The sequence below is a fragment of the Emiliania huxleyi genome (genome assembly GCF_000372725.1).
Source record: "Emiliania huxleyi CCMP1516 chromosome Unknown EMIHUscaffold_152, whole genome shotgun sequence".
In the NCBI taxonomy this organism is placed as follows: domain Eukaryota; phylum Haptophyta; order Isochrysidales; family Noelaerhabdaceae; genus Emiliania; species Emiliania huxleyi.
Genome location: NW_005201069.1, coordinates 174782 through 188482, shown reverse-complemented (window position 1 = coordinate 188482; position 13701 = coordinate 174782). Strand labels below are relative to the sequence as shown.

General features: G+C 64.3%; 7 protein-coding genes across 7 annotated transcripts in view; 4 read left to right on the top strand and 3 right to left on the bottom strand.

Annotated features, from left to right (window-relative positions):
- Positions 1–352: 352 nt before the first annotated feature.
- On the top strand, positions 353–2665 carry EMIHUDRAFT_111486 (hypothetical protein; the record flags this gene model as incomplete). The annotated part of the gene is made up of 9 exons (XM_005786323.1): positions 353–961; positions 1077–1156; positions 1283–1367; positions 1576–1715; positions 1791–1950; positions 2020–2109; positions 2190–2239; positions 2309–2426; positions 2489–2665. The coding sequence occupies 9 exons, from the start codon at positions 353–355 to the stop codon at positions 2663–2665; spliced, it is 1509 nt and encodes a 502-aa protein (XP_005786380.1).
- Positions 2666–3119: 454 nt separating this feature from the next.
- EMIHUDRAFT_229049 (hypothetical protein) lies at positions 3120–3899 on the top strand (the record flags this gene model as incomplete). Its single annotated transcript, XM_005786322.1, has 1 exon — positions 3120–3899. One exon carries the CDS (start codon positions 3120–3122, stop codon positions 3897–3899), a length of 780 nt encoding a protein of 259 aa, XP_005786379.1.
- A 311-nt stretch (positions 3900–4210) lies between these two features.
- Positions 4211–5729, bottom strand: EMIHUDRAFT_467671 (hypothetical protein; the record flags this gene model as incomplete). The annotated part of the gene is made up of 8 exons (XM_005786321.1): positions 5598–5729; positions 5253–5507; positions 5063–5156; positions 4911–4982; positions 4731–4777; positions 4577–4646; positions 4391–4460; positions 4211–4320 (listed from the first exon to the last, which is right to left on the bottom strand). Coding segments are annotated over exons 1-8 (789 nt in total), but the record flags the coding sequence as incomplete, so codon positions are not given.
- Positions 5730–6792: 1063 nt separating this feature from the next.
- Positions 6793–8599, top strand: EMIHUDRAFT_111484 (hypothetical protein; the record flags this gene model as incomplete). Its single annotated transcript, XM_005786320.1, has 7 exons — positions 6793–6876; positions 6949–7110; positions 7264–7596; positions 7650–7787; positions 8031–8341; positions 8422–8440; positions 8498–8599. The coding sequence occupies 7 exons, from the start codon at positions 6793–6795 to the stop codon at positions 8597–8599; spliced, it is 1149 nt and encodes a 382-aa protein (XP_005786377.1).
- A 446-nt stretch (positions 8600–9045) lies between these two features.
- EMIHUDRAFT_229045 (hypothetical protein) lies at positions 9046–10540 on the bottom strand (the record flags this gene model as incomplete). Its single annotated transcript, XM_005786319.1, has 5 exons — positions 9046–9235; positions 9361–9539; positions 9611–9791; positions 9965–10086; positions 10157–10540. 5 exons carry the CDS (start codon positions 10538–10540, stop codon positions 9046–9048), a joined length of 1056 nt encoding a protein of 351 aa, XP_005786376.1.
- Positions 10541–11141: 601 nt separating this feature from the next.
- On the top strand, positions 11142–11483 carry EMIHUDRAFT_229044 (hypothetical protein; the record flags this gene model as incomplete). Its single annotated transcript, XM_005786318.1, has 1 exon — positions 11142–11483. One exon carries the CDS (start codon positions 11142–11144, stop codon positions 11481–11483), a length of 342 nt encoding a protein of 113 aa, XP_005786375.1.
- A 165-nt stretch (positions 11484–11648) lies between these two features.
- Positions 11649–13701, bottom strand: part of EMIHUDRAFT_441403 (hypothetical protein) — a 4191-nt gene continuing 2138 nt past the window's right edge. Inside the window, exons 8-15 of the mRNA XM_005786317.1 lie at positions 13156–13290; positions 12861–12920; positions 12719–12792; positions 12598–12643; positions 12464–12529; positions 12336–12389; positions 12176–12250; positions 11649–12101 (exon numbers count right to left, since the gene is read on the bottom strand). Coding sequence (XP_005786374.1) covers positions 11952–12101; positions 12176–12250; positions 12336–12389; positions 12464–12529; positions 12598–12643; positions 12719–12792; positions 12861–12920; positions 13156–13290 — 660 coding nt within the window. The 3' untranslated portion in view covers positions 11649–11951. The remainder of the gene's footprint in view (positions 12102–12175; positions 12251–12335; positions 12390–12463; positions 12530–12597; positions 12644–12718; positions 12793–12860; positions 12921–13155; positions 13291–13701) is intronic.

Below are 13701 nucleotides of genomic sequence, written 5' to 3'. Positions count from 1 at the left end.
AGCGTGCCTGGGTGTCGTATCTCCCTTGGATTGTGTGTTTTCTTTCTTTTTTTGGGGTGTCGTATGATAGAGGGGCGGTGCTTTTGTGCGAGAGGGAGGGGCCTGTGAGCTGTGTGAGCTGTGAGGGTCCGCCCGCGCGCGCGTTTTCTGGAGCTTTTGTGTTCCAAACGCAACTTTTCTCGCTGCTACGCCTCGCTAGGTCTCGCGCACTCCTCCCGGGGGCCTCGCTGGACGGCTTGTCCCGTCGCATCCGCACTCCGACATTGTCACTGCCAGGCCGTCTATCGTCAGTTGACTCGTGGTTCTGGATCCGTGTCAGACACAAGAGTAAGCCTGCGGCGACTGCTCTCCAATGTTCAGGCGGAGGAGCAGCCGCCGGAGCCCTTGCAGCCTCAATGTGGCCGCTCCTTCCCCTTCTGATCGTGGCTCCCTTTCCAATGCTACGTCAACCATAGTCCGCCTCCGTCTGAGCGCATGGACGCCATGGTTCGGAGCCAACGGCGCAAGGACAAGGGTGAGGCTCGGCGTGGAGCCCTGCGAGCCCGACCTGGCGACGGTGGCCGAGGCGGCAAGGTGGCCAGCTCATCTTGCCGCATTTGAGGACGACGAGACGGCTCTCGCGGCGGCTACATCGGGCTGGCACGCCGCCGAGTGGGAGGCTCTCGACTGTTGTGGTAACACGATCGGCCATATCGCGGCAATGCGCGGATCATTGCGGTGCTTGAGCCTCACACTGCGAGAAATGGCGGAAAGCAGTGCCAACCTCTCGGCCCAAAACACTGCTGGCTGGAGCATGCTGGAGGAAAGTATTGATCGGTTAGAGTACAAAGCCGCGCGCGCAATCTTCGACGCCGTCGGTGCGGCGGAGAAGGCGAGCGGTGACGGCCAGCGGCGACCGCGGCGTGACCTAAAAGAGAGGGCGCTGGAGGCGCTGGCCGATATGCCAGACGTCAGCCTCAAGGTACGAGTCCCACACCGGTCTCTTTGCCTCTAGCTGCGAGAGCGTCTCCTCATATCGCCGGCTCCATCTCTTCACGCGGCGACTTGCGGCTAGTTGACAATATCACCTCCTTCAGGTGCAGTGGAAGGTCTCGTCGCCGTTGTTTGGGCTTGTGCTCCGGCAACACTTCCCCTCAGACACCTACATGGTTGCTAAGTGCGGGAACAGGTTGCGGATCGACGGTTCGCTCACCGGCCTCGACGCAGACGCAAAGTCGCTTCTGCCACGGTGGAAGCGCGGCTCCGTCTCGGTGCTGCTCGCGCCGCCACCCGCCGGGAGCAGCGCCGCCTCCAAGCCGGACCCGCGCGTGGCGCTCGTAAGCCATGACCAGAAGACCTTCAAGTGGCTGGGGCGCATCCTCAAACAGGTGCTGCTTTTGAAGTTGGTGTCACTTAGAAAAGGTATTCCACCACAGGCTGCGCTGCCTGCTTGACAGCCCGCTTTATTGTCACTCGTGCAGGCGAAGGAAGAGCTGGCCGTGCCGTGCGAACCGCGCGCCAAGCAGACGGCGACGGGGTGCCGGGGTTAAACAATCGTGAGTGGCGCCATCTTCACTTTGTGTTTGATATGCATAGGTTGAGGACGCCGAGTTTGAGCGGCTGGTGCTCCGCGGCGTTCGCGGTACGCAGAGCGCAACACGCCCCGACGCGCCGCGCTTCAGGCCGCTGCTCGACTGGCGCGGCGCGCCAAAGAGCGAACGCGTCTCGGGCGTTAGGTTGCTCGTGCGAGCGCGCTCCGACTCAATCACGTCTATGCTCTGAGGGGCGTGGCTCCATTTCGCCTCTTTCAGGACGGTGGTACACGAGGCGCAGACCCGACTGCGGACGGCGCACACCACCAAGCGAAATGTGGCCGGGCCGCACGCCTACGCCCTCTCCGGCTCCTTCTTGGGCTACGTGGCGGCGCGTGGGCGCGACTTCAGCGATGGGGTGCGGTCTGAGCTGATGCAGGTGGCGGTGGTATCGGCGCCCCTTGTCTCCCGACAGCTCGGCCGTATCTCCCCACGTCTCTGCGATGAGGTGCCGATGACGTACGATGACTTGATGAAGAGCGTCGGCATGCGGCAGCGAGGTGATGCGGAGCAAGAGGGATCGACGCTGCGTGCGAGGGTGTGCCTCACACAGCCACGCGTGTCAACCTGAACCGACTCGTCTTTTAGGAATGTTGAGCAGCAATACGGATCCAATAGGTGTGGCTGGCGCACGACTCGCCGCTCAACGTCGAGCACTTGCACGAACCGTCTGCAGCTCACCCTACCTTCTTGTGACACGTCAACCATGAAACCCATCCGATACATATGTCCCACAGGCAGCTCATCCTCAACCTGCTCGCGCTCATCAATCAGCACGCTTCCGACGCTGCGCACGCCCTTGGACGCTGGCCGGAGCGCGATGCTTTCCCAATGAAGGAGCGCATCGCCCCAAGAGTCCGTCAGTCAGCCCTCCTGTGCGAGAGAAAGCGGTCACGCGAGACGACCTGGCGAAACAGGTGAACGTGCCACTGCCGCTCTCTCTCTACGCGCAGCTCGTGGTGGCCGATGTCAAGCCGGCCGGCGGCGCTGCGATGCCAGCCAGCCACTTTGCTGTGCCCGACGAGTACGAGGAGATGGACTCGGCGCAGGATGTGCAGAGGCTGCTGCGGCCAGGTCATGCGGGGGGCCGCTGATCACATTAGAAAGATCAACCGCTGACATCACCTGTGCCTGTGTAACATTACTATAAACAGTGCGCGCCAAAGGACTGAATTCTTTTTTTCGACTGTGGACGCGTCCCGCGAAGATTCCGCCCGTCGTCACTGACCGCGCCGCAACTAGTGTGGGGGGGCAGCACTCGGCGGTCTCAGACGAATGTGGGTGCTCGTCTGGTTGCTTCTCCTGCAGGCGCCCGAACAAAGCCGCGCGCAATACTCTACGACTGGGCGAGAGCTCTCCCGCCGACACGCCTCACGCAACGTGACAAGCCACCGACGGACGCAGATGTTTTGCTCTACGGGGTGTAAGTTTGCCGGCGATGGCGTTTGTGACGATGGGGGCGTTGGCGCTCATTACAGCTCGTGTCTGTTTGGAACCGACTGTGGAGATTGTGGTGTGCGTGGAGCACAGCCGTTGTTGCCTCTGGCGATGCCTCGCCTGACTGAGCCGTGCACGAAAACTACGACTGCGTACGCGTGCTTCACCTACACGTTTGCGACCCTCGTGATATGGAATTTCGGCGTGTACGTAGCGCTCATGGGACTCTGCATGGTCGCCCATCTGTGCTTCTCTTTCTATGGGCTAGTCACGGCCGCAAAGCTATCGTGGGTTTCATTCTTCCTGCTCTTCCTCGGCCTATGCATCTCTCTTGCGCACGAATCCTCTCAAGGCGTGCAGCTTTTGCTTCTCGTCCTCCTCTTCCTCCCCTTCAACCTCTCCCTCTGTTGGTGTGTGATCATGGCGGACGAGGTAACACACACTCTGCCGCGTGTGGATCGCAGCCAATCGATTCAGCAGCAGATCGATTTCTTCACCTTGGTCCTCGGTGGATCACCATCCGCACCAGCCGCGCTAGCCGCGGCAGGAGCGCCACGGGTCAGGCAGCGGCAACTGTACGAACGGCAGGAGCAAGAACGTGTGCAAAATCAGGAGCGGCGGCGAGGCACGGAGGAGAAGGCCCTGGCGGAGGGCGTGGGAGCTCAGTCCCAGGGGCAGGCGTTGCCTCGGGTGGCACACGGGTACGAGGCGCCGCCATCTTCCAGTCGCGCGTGTGCACTTGTACGTGCACTCTCGCACGTGCCGATGGCGGCGGCGAGGGCGATTGCCCGCGTGCTATCGCGAGGGCGGATGGAGGAGCAGCAGGACGATACAGAGACCGCCGTCGGACCCGTCGCCGTCCAGCTCCGCCAGCTGCAGTACCAATTGTAACGATACGAGATAGCGAGAGCCGTGGCGTAGCATGATTGGGGGGTCTCTTCTCTCTAGAATAGGAGGAGCATGCTATAGAAAGAAGGAGTCGGCTAGCGAGAAGGAGCCCGTGCGCGTGGACACACACGACACTGTGATTTTTATTTGATAGCGAAGTGAGAGAAAACTGCGCTGTCCGGACTCCGCTAAACCCTGCAGGCCGTCTCCTCCCCCTCTCCCCTCGAATGTCTTGGAGACGTCGGCGAGGCGGAATTTGGGCTGAGTTCCTCGGGCCAGAAGCGCGTGAGCAGGAAGCCGAGCGCCTCCGAAGGCTGAAACTCGAAAGAGCGGGCGGCGCAGCGCGTGCGCACGGCGGTCACCTTGGCGCGCGTGATCGGGTTGAAGGCCTCCTTGGTGAACTGCTCCTTCTTGACGTACGTGCCTACTCGCATCACAGCTACAGCTCCGTGAGGAGACGCCCGGGCAGACTGGTTCTTGCTGACGTGTTGTGCCGAAGCGGAAGAAGGCGGGCTCGCGCGCCCAGTCGACGCCCTTCTCCTCCTTGAGCAGGCGCAGCGCGGCCTGCGGGTCGGACTTGTGGATCAGTTGCAGCCGAGGTGCAGCCGAGGTGCAGCCGAGGTGCAGCTGAGAGATCAGTCGAGAGGACAGCCGAGATGCAGCTGAGATGCAGCGCCCTCCTGGGCGTCGAGCTTGTGCAGCCGCGCGGGCGGAAAGTGCGCCTGCGCGAGCATCGAGATGGAGTTGCGCCTGCTCTCGGCGAGCACGGCGTGAGGCAGGTGCCGTCTGCAGCGGCGAGGTGGGGTGGTGGAGTGAGGCGGGGTGGTGGAGTGCCTGCAGTCGAGCAGGGCGCGCCACCGCATGTACTCGACCAGCCTGGCCTGAGGTGGGGTGTTGGGCAAGGTGAGGAAGGTGAGAGGCGAGGTGGGTTGAGGTCTCGGGTGAGGAAGGAGGAGCTCCTCGTCCGGCAGACTGAAGAAGAAGTGTCTTGGAAGTGTCTAGGAAGTGTCTAGCCTCGTCCGGCAAGCTGAAGACGCGCGAGTCAAAGTGCGCGTCGCTCCGCGCGACCCGCGCGGCGAGCGGCGCCTAGGGGCGCGGGCGGCGCCTCTGTTCACAGCAGGGTGCCAGGTCCGAAGGGGCGGCGACTCGGCTCGACGGAGGCGCGCCTCTCCCTCGCCGTCGAAGGGCTGGCTCGCCATGTGCAGGTTGAAGCGGGCCGAGGCGAAGCCCGCGCTCACAGAGACGATCTTCTGCACCCGCCTACCGGCCATGCCGCCTGCTCGCGGCGTGCTCGGCTCCTCCCAGGGCGGGGGAGACGAGCGAGCCTCACATCTCGACTATCTCGGCGCATCTCGCCCGCTGAAGGGCAGCGAGGGCGACTCGGCGGTCGAAGGCGGAAAGAGGAGGGAGATCTCGTCAGACTCGGTGTATGCGGTGACCGCGCCGAAGCGCTCGAGCAGGTCGGTCGCGGTGGCAACCATCGCCTCGTGGATGCGCAGGTCATACGGGCGGCGGAAGCCCTTTGTGTATGTGTGGAAGCAGTGGCCGTCGAGCCGCACCACACATGGCCGCTGCAAATCGACGATCGACGAGCACGCCTCCTCCTCGTACCTGGCGCGCCGGACACACGCGAGAGCACGGTTGGGAGTGCGGTCGGCGCGTGGATCGCGGACAAAGGCTATGCGATGTGCTGTCGCGCACCGCTTCATCTCATCGCCGATCGTGATCGCGTCGTGCGCGCGGTGCCTCTTTGCGGCGGAGCCAGTGGCCATGCGGGCAGCGTGCACCCGCCAGGCCGGGAGGGCAACGGGAAGACGAATTGTAGACGAATTACGCGCTGTGACCAGCGACGCGCGATACCGTCGCCGAGGCAATGGATTTTTTTATGAAAATTTCGTCTTATCCTTTCGCCTGCGGAAACGACCAGGGACCCCTAGATGGGAGGGCGCCTGGGTCTAAATTTAGTGCGGTGTGAAGAGCTTGTGCGTCTTGGGTCCGTGGCTTTTGTGTGAAGTGCGGCTTTTGTCAGGTGTGTGTACTTCTTGCTTGGCCGGGTATCATGCCGGGGTAGGTAGGGTAGGTCTGGGCCCTCCCGTCGGGGTTTTCCCTCTCTTCAAGCTGAAATTTTCCGAAAAAAGAAATTTTCCGCGGAAATCACGATGTCAACCCTCCCCAAATGGGTGATCTGATGCTTGTAGGGCTTGAGAGTGGCCTGCCATGTCACAAGAAGGACTGTGGTTGCAGGAGAGTACCACCAACCATCACTCTAGTTGGTATAGTACCACCCCACCTTCACGACGAGTGATTTCTTTTTTAGTTTCCCATAAGTAAGGTAGGTAGGTAGGTAGGTAGGTAGGTAGGGGCAGGGGCCGGCCAGGTTTTTGCAGAATTTCAGCATGAATGATACCCCGGCCAAGCAAGAAGTACACACACCAAACAACTCTAACACTCACACGTAATTTGGGGCCTGGAGCCCTGTTCACGCGCGCGCGAGACGTGCAGACAGGGTTGCCAGGTGAGAGCGAATGGCGCGGTTGCTAAAAATCTCTCTCACACACCGGCTTTTGTGTGAACGGCACAGCCTCCGGCAGCGCCCGGGGCTTCGCCCAACACCACTCGCAACAGCTCTCGCGCGCCGCCGTCAGTGGCGATGCGCAAAACATCAACAACGCTGCTCGCAACATGCGTGTCGCGCACTCATTCATGACCGGTCTCAATGCCCCACCCCCCTGCGCGCGGGCCTTCTAAGCCCGCGGGTAGTCCCCCCCCATCCCCAGGGCCTCCAGGGCTCGCACCTCAACCTCTCACAGGCCAGCGCACAGCGCGATAGTATTTTCTTCTCAATAACAAGGCTGTGAACGTGCTCCCGCGGCCGTCACGGTCCAGTGTGCCCACGATGTCCGTCAAGTACGTCCTCATCCCCGCCGCTGACGACAGCGCCATCACCGAGCTCGAGCTTGCGATCCCGCCCACCCTCGAGGTGCGGCGTGCCGAGCGGTCATCGCTCGCCTTCGTCAGCCCGCCGCAAGTGGCGCTCTCCTCTCTGCCGTAGGAGAACATCGGCGCGCTGACCAAGGCGCTGAACGACTACTACCGCAGACAGACGGGCGAGCTCTCCGACGCGCAGCGCGATGCGCTCGTCTCGTCCGTGCGACAGCAGGTGGCGGAGAAGAACAAGGACTCCGCGCCGCCCGACGAGCGGATGCTCTCGCAGGTGTGTGGTGTGCCTCCCTGCCGACTGCCTTTCCCTCGACCGCCTGCGAGGAGCACGCAGCCAAGAGCATCCGCGTCGCTCTCTCCGCGCACAGAGCACCGGACCTCCCATCCCGAACCCATCCCGGACCCATCCAGGAGCTCGCTCGCGCAGGTGGCACTCTCCCAGACGTGCGACATCCTGCAGCTGCTGCCGCCCACCCCCAAGAGCAGCTGGGTGGGCGTCTCGATGTACGTCGACGACAAGGGCGCCGAGAGAGTAGCGTCCTGCCTCCGTCTCGGGAAGCTGTCCCGGGAGCCGCCTCGGAAGCGTGCTCTCGTAGGCGTCGCAAAGCAGCTGCCGCCGAACCGGCGCGCGAGCGAGGTGTGCCGCCAGTGCGGCCTCTCGGTCGAGGTGCTCGGGGACGCCTTCGTCGCGCGCGCGTGGGACGACCAGGAGGGCTACGAGCGGCAGCACTTCGACGCGGCGCAGCAGCCGCGTCGGGCGGTGGTCGTGGCGAGCTGTGCGCGCCTCTTCACAGCTCGCGCGCGTGAACACAGGCGCAGCTCGCCTCGGACAGCGAGTGGATGAGCGCGGCGCGCGAGGCCAACGCGGGGCGCGGCACGCCCGGCGAGGCGCAGCAGAGGCTCGCGGAGGCGCCGTTTCCGAGAAGCTTCCGAGAGCCCGCCGAGAGCCGCGTCACAATGTCTGGCATACGAGGACCAGCCGAGGGTGTGGACCAGCCGAGGGGTGTGGCGTGCGGCAGATGAGCTCAGCCGAGATCTCTCCCCTCCCCAGATGAACGCCAAGCAGGCGGCTTGGAGCGAGCCCGACTTGGAGCTCGGCGAGCGGCTCGCGCGCGCGGAGGCGGACGGCGCCAGAGGCGCGGCCCGCGTCGTGGAGGCGGCCGAGACGTGAGCGAGGCTGGGGCGGTCGTCTAGGCGTGGCGTGGCAAGGGCACGGCAAGCTTCAAGGGGGGGGACGTCGCCGCCGCCGCCGCCGCATACGCAGAGGCGCTCTCGCTGCTGCAGCCCGCCCCGGCCGTGCTCGACGCGGCGGCGGCGGATCGTGTCGACGCGCTGAGGCTGCCCTGCCTGCTCAACCTGGCGGCGTGCCGCTTGCGCGAGGCGAGGCCGTTCGAGGCCATCTCCGCCTGCGACGCCGCCGTCGGCATCGACGCCGGCTCGGCGAAGGCGTGGTACCGCCGCGGCCAGGCGCGCGCCGCTCTCGGCCAGAGGCGAGATGCGCCGAGGTCACAGCCGAGGTTGCAATCTCGTACAGGCGTGCGCAGCCCTCGGCCAGCTCGAGGCTGCGCGCAAGAATTTGCTGCAGGCGCGGGGTCGAGCCCGAGGTGCAGCCGAGAGGTCTAGCCGAGATGATAGCCGAGGTGGCGATTTCGCGTCGTTAGGCGTGCAAGTTGGCGCCCTCTTCAAGGGAGATCCGCGACGAGTACGAGAAGGTGAAAGAGGCGGCGGCGAAGCAGGCCTCCGCCCGTCCGATGGCCTTGTAGCGCGGCGGGTTGCGGCTGGGTGGGTCGCGGCTGGGGTCGTGGGCGACGTGCCGCTGCGCGGCTTTCTCCTTTCCGCGCGGGTGACGATAGAAGATCGAGAAGAGCGTTGAAGGCCGAGTCAGTGAGATAGCGGTACGCGCTCGGATATACGTTTAACCGGTGTGGGTCTTTGTGCGTGCGGAAAGAGGCCTATCAAAATACTCAAATTCCTAAATTCGCCTGGATATTTTTGTGACACAATAATTGTGACGTGCACATCGCGATTGACCCTCCCCCTACTACGGCTCTATGTACGCCGAGCGCAACGCCTCTCCGGATTCGCGCCGCCGTCGAGATAGCTCCTTGAGTCTGCCTCTCCTCAGCAACTCCCCCTACGCTACCATGCCGCGGGCTCTCCTCTCCTCTCTCCTCTCTGACCACGCAGTCTATGGTCTATGGACTATGGCTCATGCCGCCTTGCGTGCCGACGCCTTGCCCATCACAGTACCGGAGTCAACAAGGCGGAAGACGGGGATGGCAGGCTGGGGACCCCGCTCGCGGGTCTTAGCTGAGGTCTTGCGGATGACCATTGTGAAGAAGAGGCCGGGCTTGACTCCGTCGTAGAGCACCTCGTACTCGCCCGCATGCGAGTCTAGCCTGCGACACCGCGTAGGGAGGCCGTCAGACCGTGTCACTGCGAGCGACACGAGACAGCGAGGCGGTGCGTTGAGCGGCAGCGCAAGGCAGCGAGGCAACGCGATGGCGGGCAGGGGTGGCGGCACCAACGGCGAATCTTGGGGAAGGGCTGCTTGGGCGGGCGCGATGCGGTCATGTCCCAATAGTAGCTGTGGATGAAGGTTAGGTTGGAGATGAACACCACCCACAGCTTCCTCAGCCTCGAGGTCGCGTCGAAATTCTCGTCGGCGAGGACGATTAATGAGTCAGGCTTGGCGATACGCCACTGGTGAGGGAGGTGGGTGGCGGTGAGTGGATGGCAGAATCGGGAGGTGGGAGGCAGCAATTAGATGGCACCGTCTCAGCGAGCGACTTGTCGATGTCGGTCTCGTTGATGCCACCAAAGTTATAGACGACATCGAAGGAGCCATCCTCGAAGAGCGTGTCTTCCATTGAGCCCTTGAAGCAGTACGCGTGTGGATTGCGCTCCTTGCACATCTTGAGCAGACGCTCAGAGATGTCAAGGCAGCAGACGCAGCTGCGCAGCCGGCGTGGACGCGTCACCGATAAGCCATGCGCACGCCGTGAGTGTGTATCTCGAGCGAGTCAGTCAGTCGGTGCGGGAGGTGGCCTTCTGAGGCGTCGCGGGCGTCGCCGGGCCGTGTCGCGGCAGAGTGCACGTGGGCGAGGGCTCTCGGGAGTGGTGCTCACGCATTGCGCAGAGCGGACGAGATGTCCATCGTAGAGTTGCCCGTCCCAGGTCCGATGTCGAGAACGCGGAACTCGTCATCGGTCGAGTGGGCGACAAGATCGAGCAGCGGCCCGTGCAGGTCCTGTTGGGACGGGGAATCGGGGCTGGTCAGGGTGGGGGTCGAGGAGCGGGGTCAGGTTGAGGCTGGGGACCTGCTTAAAGTTGAGTCGGGTGTTGTACTTGTTGAGGACCGCGTTGTACACGAAGGGCAGGTACTCGACAGCTCCCCACTCTTCGAGCGAGTCGTCCAGGTTGGAGTAATCTTTGGAGTAGAAGATGTCGGTCGCGGCGGAGTACTCGTAGGCGCCCTTCTTGAGGAAGGAGGGGCGGGTGCTGCGGAAGGTTGCAACCTTGCGTGAGAGGAAGAGGCGCGCGTAGACGTTCATGACGAACGAGAAGGGAGCCCAGTACACGATTGCATAAAAGAGAGTGAGCGCGTCGTTGAGGATGATGCTCTTCGTGAGCCGGATGAAGAAGCCGAGGAAGGGGAGGAGAGTGCAATACGACAGCGCAATGTGAGCCGCCAGCGCAAGCATCCCCTGCTCAAGCCCGCGCGCCTTTCGACGACGCGCGGCGGTCAGCAGCTGCGCTCCCCAACGAACGCAGCCGCAGGGGATGGCCGATGCTACTCGACGTACAAGTATGTCGCATCGCATCACGTCACCCTCGCGATTCTGTCTGTTACAACATGCTACACATGTACATGTTGCATGTGCATGAGTGTGTGGGGTTCGCAGGCTTTTGTCCCCCCCTCCCCCCACCCCACCCTTTGCGGGCGGGGTGCTAAACCGAAGTGTTGTGCGAGAGAGTTTAGAGAAGGAGCTCATTGCGCGTTTGCGCGCCCGCCTGCTTGTTGATGTAGGCGGCGTCGCCCGCCACTTCATTCAGAGGGGAAGCTGCTAGGGAAGCTGCAGCCCCAGCCAGCCAGCCAGCCGCCCCAGCTGCCAGGCTTGCTCTCTGCTGGCAGTGTATGTCCATCCACTGCGCCGCATGAAGTGTGGGTCTGCGTACGAACCGTGCCCAGAGGGGAAGTGTGCCCTGCCAAACGAGGGATGCGGAGGAGAGAAGGACGCCCCCAACGCGCGCGGGCTTTTTTTCTCGTTTTCATCGGCTTGGGGAATCTATTGGAGAACCAAAATGCTCTCACTCCTCGCCGCGACGACCGCTGGCTTTTCGGCTCCCACCGGCTCCCGCGCCGCGCAGTCCCGCACCGTCAACGACTTCCGATTTGGCACGGGCACCATTGTGCCCACGGCTCTCGGCGGCGCCGATCCGATGGCGTCGAAAACGCGGGATGCGGCCGCATCGGTGGAGCCGCCCGACTCTTGGCGCTTTGGAGTTGGCTCGGTGGCGCCGAAGCCGCTCGGCGGCACTGGCGGCCCGGGCACCGGTCGTGTCGAGGCGAAGGATGATTTCAGGTTCGGAACCGGTCGCAACGATGGACGCCAAAACTCGATCGACTTCCGCGGGGGAGCCTGAGTCATTCCAATTCGCATGACGCGCCGCACCCAGGAGCCCCACTGCCGCCGCAGTAATCGGCAGCGCAGTGATTAGTGCGCACCTTTTGACCTGATGTGAGAGATGACGACCTGTTGACCCGCGCTGTTGTGTCTGATGTGATGATTTATGTACGTGTCCCACGACTTTCTGTACTAAACTGTGCGCGATTTTGCATACAGGTAAAGGACGTACCACATCATCCACCTCCTCCCGGTGACAATCCATCGGTATGAGACTGGATGGGAACACGGGGAGAAGACATCGTAATCGCAGGGAGGGAGGATCTCTCGGCATCGGGGAGCCGAGAGTCTGTGCGGAGAGAGGGGACATCGATGGCAGGAGCAACAGCCACGACAAGAGGAACGCGAGATCATGGGAGGAAAAATGAGGGGTATGCGCCGCGGCCGCGACTGGCGGCGAGGAGTGGCGCGCGAGAGGTCTCAGGTCTCACGTGACCACGGACGGCTCGGTGCGGCCGGTGTACTCGGTGAGCTTCGAGATCTTGAGCGCGATGTCCGCGATCGGCTTGACCACGTCGAAGGCGTGCTTGGTCAGGTCGGCGCCAGGAGCAGCGTACTCCTCGAGGTACATCCGAATCTGCAGCCGCGGGACGGGGTAGACGGGTGAAGGGGCGGGCCGCGCAAGCGGGCCGCGCCACGAGCGGCTCGCGCCGTCGCGCCGGCCACACCCGTGCCCGAGAGGCGGAAGACGAAGCGCGACCCCGACTCGAAGATGAAGCGCACGCCCTGGCGGGGGCGGGGGCGAGAGGGGGGGGGGAGTGGTGAGGGCGGAGGCGGCGGAAGTGGCGGAGGTGGGGGGGGGCGGAGGCGCCTGGTTCTTCGAGACGGAACCGTCGACGGGGTCGTGGTACTCGAACATGTCCGCCTGCCCGCAGGGGTGGGGGTAGGCGTTGGCGAGCCGCTGCCGGAAGGGTTGGCGGGAGGCCGAGCAGGCTGCGCCTTTGCGATCTTCATGCCGTCGACCGTCGTGCCAATCAGGGCCGGCTGCGCCTCGACCATCGCCGCCTACGAGGGACGTCCACCTCCCAGTGCTGGCCCTGCCCTCGCCTGGCCGGCCTCGGGGCGGCGGGCGCCATCATCTTCTCGGCGGCGGGCTTGTCGACGCCCTCGTAGTCGTACCTGAGACGGGCAGCCGGGGGAGTGGCGAGGCGCCACCCCGACCCAACCGCTCGACCGCCCCCCGAGCTCGCGCGCCGCGCGTAGTAGTTCCGCCCATACTTCTCCCAGTGCTTCTTCGTCACGTCGCCGACGCCGACGATTGGCTTGGCCTGAAGAGTCCACCCACCAAGGGTGATGAACCGCCAGTCCGTGGCCGCTCGCCGGCGGCAGGCTTGGCCGGGTCGGGGTTCTCGGCGGCCAGGATCTGCAGCCACGCGAGCACCGCAAACATGCCGTCCTGCCGCATGCCGAGGCGGGGGATGAGCCAGCAGGCGGGGGATGAGCCAGCAGGCGGGGGATGAGCCAGCAGGCACAGGGGATGAGCCAGCAGATGGGCCGCCACCGGCGGGGGGAGAGGCGGCGGGGGGGGAGGCGGCGGGGGGGGAGGCGGCGGCGGAGGGCGGCAGGCTGGGGGGGTGGGAGCAGCGGCGAGCAGCAGGGGGGCGAGCAGCAGCGGCGAGGCGGCGGTTCACCTTCTCTCGCACGTGGTCTCCTCCAGTGCCGAAGGACTCCTCGCCGCAGATGAAGGGGGTGTAGACGGGCTTGCCGGGGAAGGCGTCCGTGCCCGAGTCCATCAGGTTGCCAAAGAACTTCCACCCGGTGGGCACCTGTGGCGAAGGGGTGGGCGGCGGGGTGGGGCTGGGGCGGGGGCGGTGGGGGAGAGGGGCGATCGGGAGGGGGCGCGGCGATTGGGAAGGAGAGGCGGTCGGGAAGCACAGCGGGGGGGGGGGGGGGGGGAGTGCCCAGGCGGAAGAAAAAGGCGGCGGGGCTTAAAAAGGAAAAAAGCGGCGGGGTTTAAAAAGGGGAAACCCCCGGCAGGGAGGAAAAAGGCCGCCCTGGGGAAAGCCAGGGGTGGCAATCCAGAGGAGGGGGGAGGAGGAGGGGCCCCCCCAAATAAGGGATGCCCAGCTGCTCGGCGACCCGGGCGAGGGGGCCCGAAGTTGGGATCGAGCGCGCGCCGCCCTTGAGCCCGGCCGCGAAATACGGGATGCAGCTCCCCTGCAGGAGAGAGGCCTCCG